Source organism: Alosa alosa, chromosome 6 (genome assembly GCF_017589495.1).
Source record: "Alosa alosa isolate M-15738 ecotype Scorff River chromosome 6, AALO_Geno_1.1, whole genome shotgun sequence".
NCBI classification, from domain to species: Eukaryota; Metazoa; Chordata; class Actinopteri; order Clupeiformes; family Clupeidae; genus Alosa; species Alosa alosa.
In genome coordinates this window covers 14,569,152-14,586,169 of record NC_063194.1, presented here as the reverse complement: position 1 = coordinate 14,586,169, position 17,018 = coordinate 14,569,152, and the positions used below count along the sequence as shown (strand labels likewise).

At 42.9% G+C, this 17,018-nt stretch overlaps 1 protein-coding gene across 9 annotated transcripts in view; it reads left to right on the top strand.

Annotated features, from left to right (window-relative positions):
- The window catches only part of med25 (mediator complex subunit 25), a 16,039-nt gene extending 4,105 nt beyond the window's left edge, over positions 1-11,934 (top strand). For 2 of the 9 annotated variants that reach the window (XM_048246148.1, XM_048246150.1), the window contains 13 exons: positions 2,648-2,781; positions 3,019-3,094; positions 3,473-3,750; positions 3,918-4,016; positions 5,057-5,139; positions 5,243-5,300; positions 7,215-7,322; positions 7,891-8,073; positions 9,005-9,115; positions 9,559-9,630; positions 10,694-10,858; positions 10,981-11,104; positions 11,516-11,934. In XM_048246148.1, the coding sequence (XP_048102105.1) occupies positions 2,648-2,781; positions 3,019-3,094; positions 3,473-3,750; positions 3,918-4,016; positions 5,057-5,139; positions 5,243-5,300; positions 7,215-7,322; positions 7,891-8,073; positions 9,005-9,115; positions 9,559-9,630; positions 10,694-10,858; positions 10,981-11,104; positions 11,516-11,622 (1,598 nt within the window). In that variant the 3' untranslated portion in view covers positions 11,623-11,934. Of the gene's footprint in view, positions 1-2,647; positions 2,782-3,018; positions 3,095-3,472; positions 3,769-3,917; positions 4,017-5,056; positions 5,140-5,242; positions 5,301-7,214; positions 7,323-7,890; positions 8,074-9,004; positions 9,116-9,558; positions 9,631-10,693; positions 10,859-10,980; positions 11,105-11,515 lie in introns of all 9 variants that reach the window. The other 7 variants (XM_048246144.1, XM_048246149.1, XM_048246147.1 and 4 more) reach the window with 6 other exon arrangements.
- Positions 11,935-17,018: the final 5,084 nt, after the last annotated feature.

The following is a 17,018-nucleotide window of genomic DNA, read 5'->3' as shown; positions in this document are numbered from 1 at the left end:
TGATTTCCCTCGTGTAGCAATATTTGTCCTTGTAATTATGTGTGGTTTGGAGAAATGGGAACTGCGTCGTATAGATGAGAGGAGCAAAGTGCATTGCGCAACACAGGCGCCCAAGCAAGCGCTCCTGCAGGTGTAAGCTACGGCTGTACCTTACCATCAGGCAACTCAACGAGAAACAGTTTCCAAGTTGACCTAACTTTCCAACTCTGCACAGTATCCCATTAACTGCATGACAACAGGCTATTTACAATATTTTATGTAAAGTAGTTTGTAAACACGTTATCATCAACTTAATGCACGCATAACTTTTGTTTGAGCAGGAGAGAGAATGGTGCAAACCGAATATCGCTGCATGTATAACTGTGGTCATTGTGTACGGTGAATTGAATGGACACATTTAGATGGAGCATGGCAAGTCATTTGCAATAGCCTATAATAATAGGCCTACCATTTCATTACTGCATTAACCATAGTGATGTTCTTATTGAACATTTAAAAATACTAAAATTAAAAAGTTAATTGCATTGTGGGGCTGTCAAATGATTATTGCAATCATCATCGCAAAATCACATAAAAATCCCCCAGGCTACTTGGAACATCTCTTTGAATTGTGCTCAAATACATTTCTATGGAAGATGCTAGCATGGCGAGCTGGTTTAGCCAAGGCCTAAAGATCATGAAGGATAGTATGTAAGACATTGAGCCATGAGATGTGCAGTTTGAAGCCCTTAAAAGACGTGCACTGTTAATTTACTCACTGTTATTTTTATTTAATTCATCTTGAGATGTTTTAAGTTTAAATTTCAGCTCAGTGAAGCACTTAAAGCACCAACACTTCATTAAGTTACTTTTCTTGTAGAATTGTAAATCATAAGTCATAGGACAACCTATATAGGACAGTAATTAAGGAAAAAAAGTGAACCTGCTGCGGTGTTAAATGCGATGTGGTTGAAAATTTGGGTGCACCTAACTTTTGTGCTGGTGCACCTAAGAAAAAAAGTTAGGCGCACCAGTGCAACCAGTGCAAAAAGTTAGTCTGGAGCCCTGGCTGGAATAATGCTTATAGGCTGATTTTAAAGCGCACATGATGTTTAAAGCCATACACAACGGTAAATTGGAATAAAACTAAAGGTAACTTTAGCCTTTATAGGGCTGTATAAAGTTGTCCAAATTAATAGGTCGTAATTAGGCGTTGTTGTTGTAAAGATATTGCATGTAGATGTACTATATAGGCTACTAAATTTTTAGTTGACCAATGCACGAACAAACCCGGGAAACGGACAAATATTATCAAGGGTTTGAATGTTTCCATCTGTGCACAGGGTGTCTGTAGATCGGTGTGCATAGCATTAATTCCTGCAGGCCTGTGGCCATCCATGCACCCTTAAAATAGCACCTGAATTTGCACCACTGACTTTAGACCAGGAGGTTCCTGGTCTGTGGCGGAATTGTTTTCTGAAACTGCAAAATATCAACCGACCTTTTAGCGAACACCCCCTCTTTTGCTGAAACGCGCCCCCGTGCATACATGTACCTGTGGAGGGAAAATTCCAATATGCGCTGACTGCAAAATAGGAAAGACAACAGCGCGAGTATACAAAGTCAATAGCGCAAGATAGAGCCCTTAGAGTTTAAGCCTAATTCCACCCACTGCATAATTCATTGCATTGACCTTGGGTACTTTTAACTGTGGATCTTTTTTTAAATGATATGTGATTTTTTTAAATCGGAAAAAAAAAACTGTGAATTTTGTCAGTGTTTAAACTTGCATTGATGTGTTTCATCACAGTTCAGTCATAATCTAGTTTACAGCTCAAACACATTTTATATTGGCCTGGCTGAAACTAGACCTATTCTAAAATGAGGGAATCCTTTGTTCACTTCCGATTTTCAAGGGGCATAACCAGCCGGGAAATTACCAAACCTTTATGGAAGTATTGCCAATACAGCTTTCTTTCAACCAAAGGTTTTAAATACAGTTGTTTGCTCAATTCCAAGGAAGATACACTTCTGTATTAAATACTGTTGCCATCAGCCATTGGTTGTGTTCAACATTGCTTCTAATCGTGCTCCTCTGTTTGTCATTGCCCCTTGCCTGATAAGCGGTTGTGATTGCTTTCTGGGTTTTGGGTGATTCAGAAATGGGCTTGACGAATTCAGCAAATTAGTATTCATGGCCCCAAAGCTGTCCTTCACATGGCCACATTCTATCAAGAAAAAAAAGACAGTTTTACAAATTGATGTTTAGTTATGTATTGGATCCCAATGTGTTGGTAATTTTAAAATGCAATACTAGATTGCCTTTGGTGAAGAGGTTGTCAACTTGATTTAGCTAGTTAGCTGTAAGAAAGCTTCTCTCAGTCTAACGAAGCTGTTAGTGTGAATGTATGTGTAGCCCTTGATGCAGTCATTGCAGGGGTTTTCATTCCCATGCATGACAACCCCTCAAAGAATTATCAAACTGCGCCGTCTATGATTTGCATCAGCATGGGTAATTGTTTGTTATCTGAATTTCCATTCCAATATTTATCCGATGTAAATCAAGCTGTAAGCCTTTAATTAAGCAATTAAACTGACTGAGCAGGTTAATAGCCACATGTTGGTTTTAATTCTCAGAAATTGTTTATGTTGTCTTTACCTTTTCTAGTAGCTGCTGGAAGCAGTGCTGGGGCCGTATCCCTCAAGCCAGTTTTACCCCCTCAGCCTATGGCTGGAAATCAGCCTCCTATTGGTGCAACCTCCCAGGCTGCCCAACAAATCAACCCAAATCATCCATACCAGGTACTTATGAGATCTATAAGATCTGTGAATTGCATTGCAGCTGCAGAAGTGGAGAAGTTGGGTTAGAGTGTTAAATGGGTTAGTGGCTTAATTGATTGAAGCAGGAGGGCCAAACGATGTAGCTTGTTTTGTGGATAGCTTAATTTGCTCAAGTGGGGAGGTGTGTGTCCATTATTTTGTGTAATGTGCCGTTAATCATCCTCTCCCCTCTGGTGCCCACCATCGCCCCTCCCTCAGGCACCTCCCTCACTCAATGCTGCCGCCGCCGCAGCCGCCATGGCTGTAGAGGCTGCCAATAACCAGAAGAACCGTTGTAAGTCTCGCGCTCTCTCTCTCTCTCTCTCTCTCTCTCTCTCTCTCTCTCTCTCTCTCTCTCTCTCTCTCTCTCTCTCTCTCTCTCTCTCTCTCTCTCTCTCTCTCTCTCTCTCTCTCTCTCTCTCTCTGTTTTTGTCTTTCTCTCTGTTTTACTGTCTCTCTCTCGCTCGCTCACACGTTTTCTCTCTCTTTTTTGAAGTACTATATCTTTAGTAAGCAAATACTATATCTTTAGTAAGCAGAGAAAATAAAAGTTGGAAGAAGATGAGTATAAGAGCCAGCATACCATAGGCGTGAACTCCATACTCCATGTAAGGAGTTCAAACACTTAACGGACATAATCATATCTGTAATCTGCATTGTTGTAATCCTGCAGTCCCTGCGATGATGAACACGGTTCCCCCCTTCGGCAATCAGCCCACGCTTCCTTCAGTGGGCGGAGTCAAACTGCCCCCCTCCAGCCAGCCCAGCTTGGCCACGGTCACCACCGTCTCCACGCCTCTGATGCCCCAGCAACAGGTCCCACCTCCGCAACAACAACAGCCGCAGGTCCCACCCCCTGGGCAGCCCGTGCCCAATCAGCAGCCCCAGCCAGTTCCCCAACAGCAGCCAGGGCCCAATCAGCAGACTCCTCCTTCCTCACAGCCTGGCATGGTAGGAGCCATGAGCATGGTCAGTGTGTCAGCGCTCCTCACTCCTCACTCGCACCTTCCTCTGAGAGAGAACCAGCACTCTTTATCCGCCATGTTCTCATCCTCACTGTGATCTCTTCCTTCTGCCCACCCCACCCCCTCTATCCGTCTGTGTCTTTTTTTGTTCAGGCGGGTGTGGCTGCAGCTCAGGTTGGCGCCAGCACCATTGGCCAAGCGCAAGGAGCCAATAAGATTGTTGCATGGAGCGGGGTGCTGGAGTGGCAAGAGGTGAGAGATTCTTCTGTAGATTTACTGTACATTAACAGTGAAAATACCCTTTTAGTCTTGAAATAGACATCACTTGTCAGTTCCTCTGAAGTACACTTTTATTTTACATAGTTGACACTTTTTCATCCTGTTTATGACATGGGAAATTGCATCTTAATTTGTTTTCAAAACTGGGTCAATGGCCTTGATTGACTGGAGTCTGATTAATCTTGCCAGCTGCATTGTTAGTTTGAAAGGAAAAGCTGGTTGGAAGATGTCTCTGTGTGTGTTCCTCCTGAAAAATGTATGACCTGGCTCTCAGAGGAGGCGTGGGTTGGAGGTTCACTAAAACTGATTGGCTCATTGACTTAAGGCGGTTATCCAGTGATTTATGTCAGGAGGAGCCATGGGAATCCATTGATTTGGGGTTGCAGAGTCCCAAGGACATCTCAGGCCACACCTGCTGTGTGTGCTGAACACCAACCCAAACGTTTTAATTGTATTTTTTGTTATTATTTATTAAACTGCTCCGTTTTCACTCTTGAGAACCAGTTTTGTTTCATTCTAATTCTTACATTAATTTGGTTAATCGGTTAATTCATTTCATTTCTTTAATTCCTGTTGGAGCTTTTCTTCAGTCCACTGTTTCAAAAATGATGGCGAAACAATAACTTGGAAATGCTAGGCAACCATATGTTGTTTTTGCCTGATGCTTCTTTCATGAAGGCATGTAGATTAGAAATTCAGTACCCATATTTTTCTTTGAGGAGGGCCATTTGAGGAGGGCAATTAATCAGGTATTGATCCATTATCAATCTGCCAATGACGGGGAGGAGATGGACAAGGTCAGTTTATTTTGCCGGAGGCTGTGCCCTGCACTGTGGAATGCTGTGCTGGGCTGTTGCCAGGGTGATTGCTCATGTTCCGGAACCCCCCACTAAGGCATAAATCATACAAGTCCATAACTACCTCAGGGGTCAGTGCAGACGGAGGTCACATCTTTGTATTATAATGCTAACTTCTTCATGCCTTTTGACACCCTGCTTTAACATCCTCTGTAGAAGCCGAAGGCCTCCATGGACTCCAATACTAAGCTCACACGCTCCCTGCCCTGCCAGGTGCAAGTCAACCAGGGGGAAAACCTGTGAGTACACCACCACCTGCTCTTGTCTGATGCCAGTGTGACAAATATTTGGTAGCCAATGCCCAAGGTGACCTGCTATCTTCTGTTGTTTTTTTCCTCCCAGAAACACTGACCAGTGGCCACAGAAGCTGATCATGCAGCTCATCCCACAGCAGCTACTGGTAAAATAAGATATCAACAATAAATATGTAATAGGGCTCTAATAAATCAACCATTCAATCAATGGATGTAAGTCAATCAGTCACATTTTATTTATAGTCCTAAACTGCAATACAAGGTGTTTAACAGTAGCACAGCAAAACAGTTCAGAAATGCCTGGGATTATTTACGATAAAAATGAACAAAATAGAGACCAATATGGCATAATGAATACTAGGGGTGGAGTGGACCATAGTTGATCCATACGGACCACCTCATGGTTTGGCTGGTAGGTGAATCGTGGAGTGGTTGCAATGTTTAAATCGATGCTAAGATGCAGTGAGAAGAGAAAGAGAATGCATTTGTGCATGTGCTAAAAGCAGCTTACAGTGACTGTCATGGATACATTGCAGGAGGAGGGCAAGAACTGCGGTAAAATAGCATTCACGTTTGATATTCAAGGCAGCCTAGGCTATTCGATTTTCGCTTTTCGCTAATCTCTCAGTATCAGCCTGGGAGAGAAAAGGCTATGCATTTGCAATGTTTTTGAGGTGATAAAAAAGCATTTGAGTTGCATAGCTAATGAGCTCATAATGTACTTGCAGCTTGGATTTAAAGATGATAAAGATGTTTCCATGCTCGTTATTACTATTGAGAATATGTAATTTAATGTGTATGTAAACCCACACCTGTACACCTACGCTTGCTTACTCACTCAGTCTTTCCCTTAGAGAAAAATCAATCAAGTTCACTATGTAGAAGCTTAGATGTTAAAGCTGCAGTTGGCAAGTCTGACGGATTGTTGTTCTGTCGGAGCATAGTGTCGGTTTCAGTGAATACGATCAAAAAAATCTTGCCAACTGCAGCTTTAAAGCGGACCATTTCTGCCCATACATACCTAGCCATTATTTGTTATTAAAGGGACACCAGGCAAGCCTGATGCTTTTTCTCTACGAAACTCCCCCTAGCGTCTGTACGTGTTGATACATGTGCGAGCCCTCGCTCGGTCTGAAGCTCTTTTCCTTTTCTTTGCATCTTCCGTCAAGGGTTTTCGCTGCTTCTTCGCTGGCTCAGCCATTATACACACGTGTGCAACAATCGCTTGCATTTCGTTAGCCTGCCTCTGTGCTGTGAATGCAGGATGTAAACTGATCCTGCTTCTCACGTTGTCTTCAGTCTCACTTTGTGAGACTGAAGGTTGGCGGGTACGATACACTGAACTTGCAAGTGGGATATTCTTCCTACAGACAGTAGGGGTGTGGTGAGAGAGTCTTCATTCGCCCTGTAATGAGTCATTTAACCATATACCGACTTACGAAGATGATTAATTAACACAAAAACGTTGCCTGGTGTCCCTTTAACCAAGAGCCCTTCACTCATTCTGTTAGGTCAAAAGCAGTAATTATCTCTATAAATAAATATCGATAAAGAATATATAATGATAAAAGCCTTAAGAGCCATACATGCATGACTAAAGTACTATAACAAGTAAATGCTGGGTTTGTGTTGGACAATACGGTCAACCTTAATTACATGGATGCACATGCATTATACATTCATTTTTGTTTGTTTACAATTTATTTGTTTGTTTGTCTTACTTTGGCCAGCTTTGTCAGATGATGTAGACTTTGATGGAACTCAAGCAGCTTTTGTAAACAAGTGAATTACAGCCCTGTATTTGTTTTGCATTGCATGCTGGAGAAATAGTTTGCAGTGCATTGTGGCATTTTTTTGGATATAAACATTGTGAATCTGACAGAATAGGCCACTGTTTCTGGGGCATTACTACAGCACAGTGTTACAGGGAGTGATCATGACTTGCAGGGGCTGATTCCCATGTTTCCTCAATACAGTCTTTTTTACTCTCTCTCTCTCTCTCTCTCTCTCTCTCTCTCTCTCTCTCTCTCTCTCTCTCTCTCTCTCTCTCTCTCTGACAGACAACGCTGGGGCCACTGTTCAGAAACTCACGTATGGTGCAGTTTCTGTTCACCAACAAAGATGTGGAGTCACTGAAAGGCCTCTATCGCATTATGGTCAATGGCTTTGTGAGTACAGCTGTTGCACTCTTATGACACACTCACAGACCCACTGTGAAACTTCCGTTTTTTTTTGACAACTTACTACTCGTAAGACGAGTTCGATGGACAATGGGATCACATGATAGGGACTCCTGTGACTTCAGGACACGGCTGCAGTGACTTAAATGTGCCACCAGGGGGAGTATGTCACCAAAGTTAGTTTCATAGTGGACATGGCATAAAGGATCAGGATTGACAGCCTCTATGTATGTCCCTGTCCTCTGGTTCAGATTATGTCACTTGTGTGAAATGTTGTTGATACAGAAGATGGCACATATCAAGTCTTGATCAAGGAATACTATAGCATAGATGAAGCCAATAAATTAAAAAAAAAATTCAGTGATGTAGGTAGCTTGGAAATATTTTCGTCAGCGGCCCAAATTAGAATTGAAAAAGTTTGATTTCACGTGACGTTATGAAAATATTAGATATGTGTCATATTAACAAAAAAATTCAGGTTTGGCCTGGTAATGTGAATATAGCCTTTGATTGTGTGTGTGTGTGTGTGTGTGTGTGTGTGTGTGTGTGCCTGCAGGCGGGCTGTGTGCATTTCCCCCACAGCGCTCCATGTGAGGTTCGGGTCCTGATGCTGCTCTACTCTTCTAAGAAGCGCATCTTCATGGGCCTCATCCCCAACGACCAGAGTGGCTTCGTCAATGGCATCCGCCAGGTCATCACTAACCACAAGAACCACCAGCAGCAACAGCAGCAAAGAGTGGTGAGGACATACACACACACACACACACAGACACACTCACTAGGGCTGTCACTTTTGTGAAAAAATATAGGCCAATCCACAGGCAACTAACAGGCATTAGGACAAACGTAAAGTGGACGCTTGAAGACGCACAAGCCAGCAATATTTCTGATGATTTATTGGCATGAAGTTTCGTGCACAATGACAAACAGGAGTGCAACATTCTCGAAAAACAATAAGCAGAGTGGACTGCCATAACATCAATGAAAACATTACTGCAGGCCTCAACATGGCTGTGTTATGATTAGAAATGTCAAACAAATTTTGCCAACGTAAGAACTCGATTGCACAGTTGGCATACCACTTTCTCCTTCTCCATAGTTTGATCTACAGTCCAAAACCCAAAGTGCTTCCATATCTAACTCCTCAAGTTATTAGGGGTTATCACTCGTCTCTCATGTCACACAGGTTGATTGCCGTTGTCCTCCATTTTTTGGCATAACACCAGCAAAACAATTGAAACTAGCCTATAGGCTGTTTCTAATGCGTACAATTGGTGGGAAATTTTCTTTTTAGCTTTTGCAATGCCTACTGCACTTTTGGAATTCTTTTTTTTTCTTTTTCTGCTTGTTTGTGAGTCCAATCAATTGTGCAATCGATTTTTGAATGTAAACTGACAGCCCACACACACCCACACACACACACACACACACACACACACACACACACACACATACTCACACATACTCATCTGTGCTCATTCCTTCACACACTGGTGTTCATTTAAATTCACATATAAATAGATACACCTGTATAGATGAATACATACTTATTTATATGTTTGTGCTCTCAGATAAACCTGTTCACTCTTGCATGTGTGCACACAGCATATGGATTGGTTGAACACACTCAAACACACACCTGTGTTACTGACTGAGCCTCTCTATGGCAGGGTTTAAATCCAGCGGCACAGATGCAGCAGGGCCAGGTGCCGCCCAATCAGAACTTCCTCAACCGTGCACCTGGTGCTCTCCAGGGTGCCCACGGCAACGTACAACAGCAGGTAACCCCCAACACACACACACACATGCATGTACATACACACACCTGATCACATGCCAGTTTCCCTGTTTCCTACATGTTCTGCACGTCTCCACTGTTCTCTCATGCATTCTCCAGCGTTCTTGAGTTCTCCACAGTTCCACAGTTTTGTTTTCCCTCACACGTTCTGAAGTTCTTCCACTCCCTTCTGCCGCGTGCTGCACCCCTTCACTGGATCCTCACGTCTCATCAGCCGCTGTTTTTTCCCCCTTTTGTCCTGGGATGGAACTTGCATGCCTTTTGTTAACTCCTCACTTTGCACCTCTTTTTCTTCCCTTCTTTCCTTCTCTCCCTGCCACTCCTTAACCCCCCTCCTCCTCCTCCCCTCCTCTCACCATGCCTCTCGCCTCTCTTGCCTCTCTTCTCCTCTCTTCTCCTCCTCTCTCCTCCGGTATCGTACCCAAGTCTGTGGTGGTGGGCATGCCGCCTGTTAGTCAGGTCACTATGATGGAGGACCAGCAGAGACAGAATACCATGGTGAGATAGAGCATGTGTGCATGTACACACACGCGCACACACACACACACACACACACACACACACTCGTATGCGCACACAGAACCTCGCACACACACTCGCATGCGCACACAGAACCTGCGTACATACTCAGACACAAACAAACATAGACACATGGACACACATAACACACAAAAACACATACACAAACGAAAAAGCCATAAAAGCAGACACATGCCCAAAACATATGTGTACTAGTTTAGCAGAAATACTGTTGTGAGAACATAAACTGATGTGCATCTGCAACAACTAGTGTGTGTGGTGTTCTTGCTGTGGATAACATTGTCTTCTTCAAACTAGCTGACACTGCCATCGCTGCCAATTAGAGTTGAGATTTAGCTACACTGTACTAGCTGTTGTGAAGAATTGGTCCTAAACACAGTATTTTATTTAAGCTGTATCTTTTTATGAAAATGTGCATTAACATGCAGCTACATTAACAGAGGCTGTTACAACAGGGAATCGTGTTGGTATAAATAATATGATCCAATGACAGATTTTGTCTCTTTCACTTTCCCTCCCACTCGTTGATTTCCATACCATCTGAGGTTTACTGACCAGTGCCCTTTCCTGGATATATTATACAGAGAGCAGACATACACTCAAAGAATATATTAAAATAAATCGCATACACAGTGGTAACTCCGACAAGTTTGGAAACATACATATGCACATTCACACACATACACATAAATACATACACACTCATACATACTCATGCACATATACAACCAGGCTTGGAGTGCTTTGTACTTTAATGCATCCTCACACACACACACACACACACCAAGTGAGTGGCTACCAGCTTACCCTGGCAATCACTCTTAGCTTGGTCTCAACACCAGTCCTGCCCCTAGTCCCTCTCAGGCTGCATGTCGGACTCTCGTCCTCCTGCTTCGTGTGCTTATCAGGCCTGTTTAATGCACCGCCTTGCACAGCGCTGGCCCTTTTCAGCTATCTCTTTCTCGTATGCCACTCTTTTGGGGCTAAACTCTCCCTCTGTCCGACACTCTCTCTCTCTTAGCTGACAATGCGAGCCGCGGCCACAGCCAATCAGCAACCCCCAGTCAGCGGCGCCCCGCCCAACCAGGTGGCTCAGGGACAACCCCAGCCGGGCGCCATGCTCCGCCTCCCCAACCCAGGAGCCAATCCACAGCTTCGGAGCCTCCTCCTGAGCCAACAACAGCCGGTAAGCACTTTTGGGAAGTGGGTTTGAGAGAAACTGAAATCCCACCTTCTCCCTCATCTCATCATCTTTCCTTCTCTTTCTCTGCTTCTCTCTCTCTCTCTCTCTCTCTCTCCCCTCTACAGCAGCCTGGAGTGGGTCACATGCAGGGCATGCTCCCGGGGCTGTCAGGCCTGGGCCAGCAGATGGTCCACCCCACACCAGGAGGGGGCGCTCCCATGCAGGCCCAGTGGAGGCAGCAGCTCCCAGGTAAAATTAGAACAATTCACACACACACACACACACAGGCAGTCAGCTTGCAGGCTATCACCTAGGATCAGCACCTGCTTCTCCCAGCTCTAACCTAACCCCCTCTTGGGCGCCCTGGTGGTGAAAAAGCCCTGAGTGCCAGAAACGGATCTTGAATCAGGTCCAGAGCCAGTTCAGCTCAGTTCAGTCCGGGCTCAGCCAGCACTAGATTAAGTGCTCTGATCTGGATGGGGGGGCCTGATCTGAGAACTGATCTGAGAGTCGTTCACCTAATGTCTGAAGGTATCTCAGGAGACAGTCGGCAAGGTCTCACTCGACACATTGGCTTCAGTTTAAGCATATATAAACGCATAACACATCATAACATATTACTACACACTTGTTCTCACTTCTTTTACTTCTTTTTCTCAGGTCAGATGTTGATGACGGCAGGACCTCGTGGACCTGTCTCGCAAGGTCCTGGCATACCACCAGTGTCTGGTGTCATGGATGAGGAGATTCTTATGGACCTTATCTAAAGCAGAGACATTATGGACTTCAATGCCCATCAGGCCTTTTTTATATAGTTTTCTTATTTCCTTTTCTTTTTAAAAAAAAAAAATCAATCAAATCAATGTGTTTTTGCTCCCTTCATGGGAAAAGACTTTCTCTCACACATGTACTGTTTCATAGTGCTTGCTTCAATGATGAGCTTGGGACATTAAGAGCCATCATGAAAACGACTAGTCATCTTCAGAATATCATCTGCCAGTGCACAGTGTTTCGATGACTTTCCACATCAGACCATATACGGTGTAAACTCTAGGTTTAATAAAGTCAATCCACCGAGATGCTTCTTCCAGTCATGTATACTTTTGGATTTCAGAGCAAGCGCTGAATTTTTTTCTCTCCTTGCAGTTGTTTTTCACTCTTTTAGAAACCCATTTCACCAGAGGGGTGTTCCAAGTACGCAGTTTACTGACAAACCTGGGTAAGTTAACTCCGAGTAAGTGGTAAACCTCCTAATAGAAGAGCTGCATGGCTTCATTCTCCAAACAAAGCAATGCTATAGGGCTGTTGTTGTAGGAGGTTTACCACTTACTGAGTTAACTTACCCAGGTTTGTCACTAAACCACATACTTGGAATACCCCCTAGGTCTAAAAGAGATAGAGAGGACATAGAGGCAAAGGCAAATTAAAAAAGGGAGAAAGAGGGGGACATGTGTATGTGAAGGCAAGGGAGCAGGCGTTCATCTGATATTTAAATAGCGATGGATGAAGAAACATTCATATTGTTGCCACTATTGTTATTATTATTATGGCATTTTAGCACAGTAGCCTACTAGAGGCTATTTTGATTTCACCCAATAAAGGTCCTCGATGTGCAAAAATGATATTGTTGCCAGCAGGTAAGAAGGTGAAGATATAAAAAAAATTCCTGTGAACCTTGGAAAGAGATGAGTGACTTCAGACAGTTAGGTAGATAGAGAGGAGCGGGAATGTCTCCTGGTGCCTGTGTGTTTTTAAAAGAAAGCTTCACTTCAAGGAAACGCATGGAACAAAACCAATACAAATTCCACTAGTCTGACAATATGTGAAAGAATCTAGTGCTTGAATAACCCTTTAGACCTGTCTTAGTGAATCAGTGCACAAAAGTTTGTACACACACAAACACACACATGTTCAACACATTAAGCAGTTCAGACTGTGTACTAGGGATGTAACGATTACCGGTATAATGGTAAACCGCGATAAAAATGTTGACGATAATAATTACCGTTTTCATTTCAAACATCATAATTATCACTGTTGATTACCGCGGTGTGGAAACCATGTGTTTCATCCTTCCCAGCTTCATCCGAGCCTGCTTTTGACATACAGTAGGCCTGGTACAATGGAACAAAACTGGTATCCTACTGATTCTGTTGTCTAATTGATGGTTTTAACTACGATTCGGATTAGGCTACACCTGATTTTAAAAGGTGGAACTTTTTCACCGCAAAATGTGCACTGTATCATGTAGCCACTCAGCGTCTTTTTATGTTCACGTCCACATTAAATCCATTCCACTCACGTTATCAGGAGAATACAGTAGCCTAAAGTTTTATTTTGAACGCTTACTTTGTTCTCACTCATTGCGTCCAAATAACAGAAATAGCAAACTCCAAGTTATGATGGGGTAAGTTAAGCTATAAGCACATAGCCAATTAAGCATGAAGAAAAAAAGTGAACGGGACACTTTTTGAAACTATTTCAGCTTGTGTAGGCCTATCAGTGCTTTCTGAACATATTAAACACACTTTTAGAAATACCGTGATAATACCGAAAACCGTGATAATTTTGGTCACTATAACCGTGAGGTTAAATTTTCATACCGTTACATCCCTACTGTGTACATTGTTGTATTGGGGAGGAGATGTATGACATGCAGTTTACAAGGAGTTGTAGGAGTAAGGCATGGAGAGGACTTGGTTAATGTGATTTATTTTATACATTAAACTATGTAGCCCCAACATATAAGGTGGTAGGTAAGTGTGAATTTACTGTCCTGCTAGCTCTTTCTGAATGGGATTAAGGCTCAAAGTTTTTTTTGGGCAATAGCGTTTTTTGGGCAAAAACAGTTTTTCCAAAAATCATGAAATGTTTATGGCATTTTGACTTTTAGAAGGGGGAAGGCCATTACCCTATATCACTACGATTTATTTGTAGAGTGGCGTCAACTAGTGAATCAACCATATGCTAAATCACCAAAACAAAGTGCAATATTCTTAATTCCCAAAAGAGAAAATGCAAATAGCATTCCTCATCAATGAAATAAAACACATTAACTGTGTGACTGCTTTCTGGACAGTGAGGGGGAGGGTAGCTCCTGAACAAATCAACCCAAATCATCCATACCAGGTACTTACGAGATCTATAAGATCTGTGAATTGCATTGCAGCTGCAGAAGTGGAGAAGTTGGGTTAGAGTGTTAAATGGGTTAGTGGCTTAATTGATTGAAGCAGGAGGGCCAAACGATGTAGCTTATTTTGTGGATAGCTTAATTTGCTCAAGTGGGGAGGTGTGTGTCCATTATTTTGTGTAATGTGCCGCTAATCATCCTCTCCCCTCTGGTGCCCACCATCGCCCCTCCCTCAGGCACCTCCCTCACTCAATGCTGCCGCAGCCGCCATGGCTGTAGAGGCTGCCAATAACCAGAGGAACCGTAAGTCTTTTGCTTTTTCTCTCTCTCCCATTCCCTCTCACTCATTTCAGCTCAATTAAAATATGTTTTATTGTAAATCAATAAATCATATCATGCATCGCCATAGGTTAACATACCTTGGCAGAATTTGTAAATTGTGTATTGTTCTTTTTTAAGAAAGCATGTGATCAGGCAACTTTTATTTTTAATTACTTTTATTTTAATGGGATTCAAATAAAACTATAACCCTTTAACTGCCTGCTCAACTGTTTGGTAGAGCACACTTTAAGACACCATATCTTCAAACATATGGAGCCATATCTACCACTTGAGTAGCCTACTACATGTTAAGCACAAAATATTTGCTCAGTACCTCTGTAATGTCGAAGGCCACACCTTCTCATCATGCGCGATTTAAGAAATTAATTTACACAATTTCAGCCATATTTTGTGGAGTCATATCTACCAAGTTTTCAAAAGTAAGACTTTTTTTTCTTCATTATTATGTTAAAATGAAGTGGAATAACACATGTATTAACTTAGCCTGGCTCAATGAGAAGTGGTCTGGGAACCAAACGTTAATTTTCTCGTATTTGAAAAAAATGCCCAGATCCGTTTATTGGGTGCCACGGATGTCTATCAAATGCGTCTGTGCATAGCTCATCATCTTGCTTTCCCCCTTGTTCTGTGATTGGTCCCCTATCTCAGGCGAAAATTTGCTCCATGGTCTCCAGGCTGCCTTAGCAGCGTGAATCAAATCGCGCGCAAGGCAGCATGGGAACACCCAGGCTAGTATTAACTTACACTAAAAATATATACATATTTTCATGGTCAAATCATTTTTTGAAAACATGCTCAACAAAACGGTTGATTATGGTAAAAGCCAGGTCCGTATAGATAATACTAGAAAACATGAAAGTTTATAAATTAATCATATTAACCATTATATACTGTTTTCAAATGTATACTATTACTGTACTTAGCATATATGTTTAAAGTACTTAAGTACTTTCCGGTCGGAAGCAGAGTAGTTGCCATACCATACAGTGACACAGTTGGTGAGGATGCTCTCGATGGTGCAGCGGTAGAAGTTCGATATAGGCCTACTGAAAACACTACTATACCTTTTTATATCTTTGTTCTAATTTATACAGCACTACCTTTTCTCACAATTTTTTTTACCCAGCAAAGTCAGTGCAGGGTGGAATATGCAGAAGTTTCACAAGAGCTATCGGAACTCCCCCTATTACCGTCGGTCCCGTATTTCCACCGTCTTGCGTGTATCGGCTCCTACACACAGCTGCGTGCATTGCGTTGCTGGAGACGCATCCCATTCACTTTACATGGGCTCACGTCATCTGTTGCCGAACAGAATTGTGGGTCCGTTGCGTCGCGTTTCTCCCGTAGCTCGCGTTGAGAAGTTCAGCTGGTGCTGCACCGACAGACGGTACCGGCCAATCAAGCCAATCACATTACTTCAAGTCATTTGCATAGCTACCGTCGGGAACACCCACTGGAATGCGTTGACGGAACGCAACTGTGTGTAGGAGCCGTAAGTGTCACTTAATATCCATTTCTATACAAACCAAGGCAGCGGACTCCTAAAGAAACGCAACCACCCACACCATAGGTGTATCTAAATTAGCTATGTACCAAAAATGACATTTTACCGTGACTCGAACAGCTGTAAACAGTGTTGTAAGTCTGCGTGTACACAACCGCTTGAAGCTCCAGTGGAATTTTAATTTCATGTCGAGAATTCTCGGTCTAACCGTTCATGTGCCGTTGAAACGGTGTAAATAGGCGACCCATCAGGCCAGCACTATAACTCCGAGCGTGGTAAACAAAATCGGATATTTCAGGCAGTAAATGCTCCCGTTAAGAACCAAACCAGATTTTGTTCAAATCTACACATCTATGGCTACTGAAAAATGTAACGTTCATTTAGTAAATGTTATTTTGAAGTGTTAAAAAACATCGTTGTTTTAGGATTTCTGAACAAAAGTGGTGATAATTGGGGGTGTTACGAAACTCATTGACTTTATATACACAGGCACAAGTACAATCAAGCATATCACAGGTGTCGAAACTTACCCGTAATAGCCAATTAAACCAGGGTGTGTATCAGGCCAAACATTTAGGGTAAACTTTTGATCAGAGTAGACAGCCAACTCCCATCTCTTTGTTTAATTGTCTCTCCCCTTCTTTCCCTTGAGAGTTTTTTCCTTCTTTAATTATCTTGCGCTTCCACATTCTCTCTTCTCTCTCTTTCTCACACACACACTCTGACTCTTTGACACTCCAACTTTCTCTCTGTCCAGGTCACATGGAAGAAATTATTTTTCTTCCACCTTCTCTATATGACATTGCAGCATATGATCATATCTGTAATCTGCCTTGTTGTAATCCTGCAGAAGCCCCCTTCATCCCTGGTATGATGAACACGGGTCCCCCCTTTGGCAATCAGCCCACGCTTCCTTCAGTGGGCGGAGTCAGACTGCCCCCCTCCAGCCAGACCATCTTGCCCCAGGCAGTGTTGGGCAAGCATCACTTTCCAAGCTACCCTGTATTGGTTGAAACACGCACCAATATCACATCCCAATGGAGCAGTATCAGACTCATATTCTAGACTAGAATTGAGTATGACAATGTCATGCTAGGGATATGCCAACTTTTTGGGATATTAGCTTATTTGCTGTCTACCTCAGAGTTAGATAAGAGGATTTAATAACCCGGTTCGAAACTGTTAGC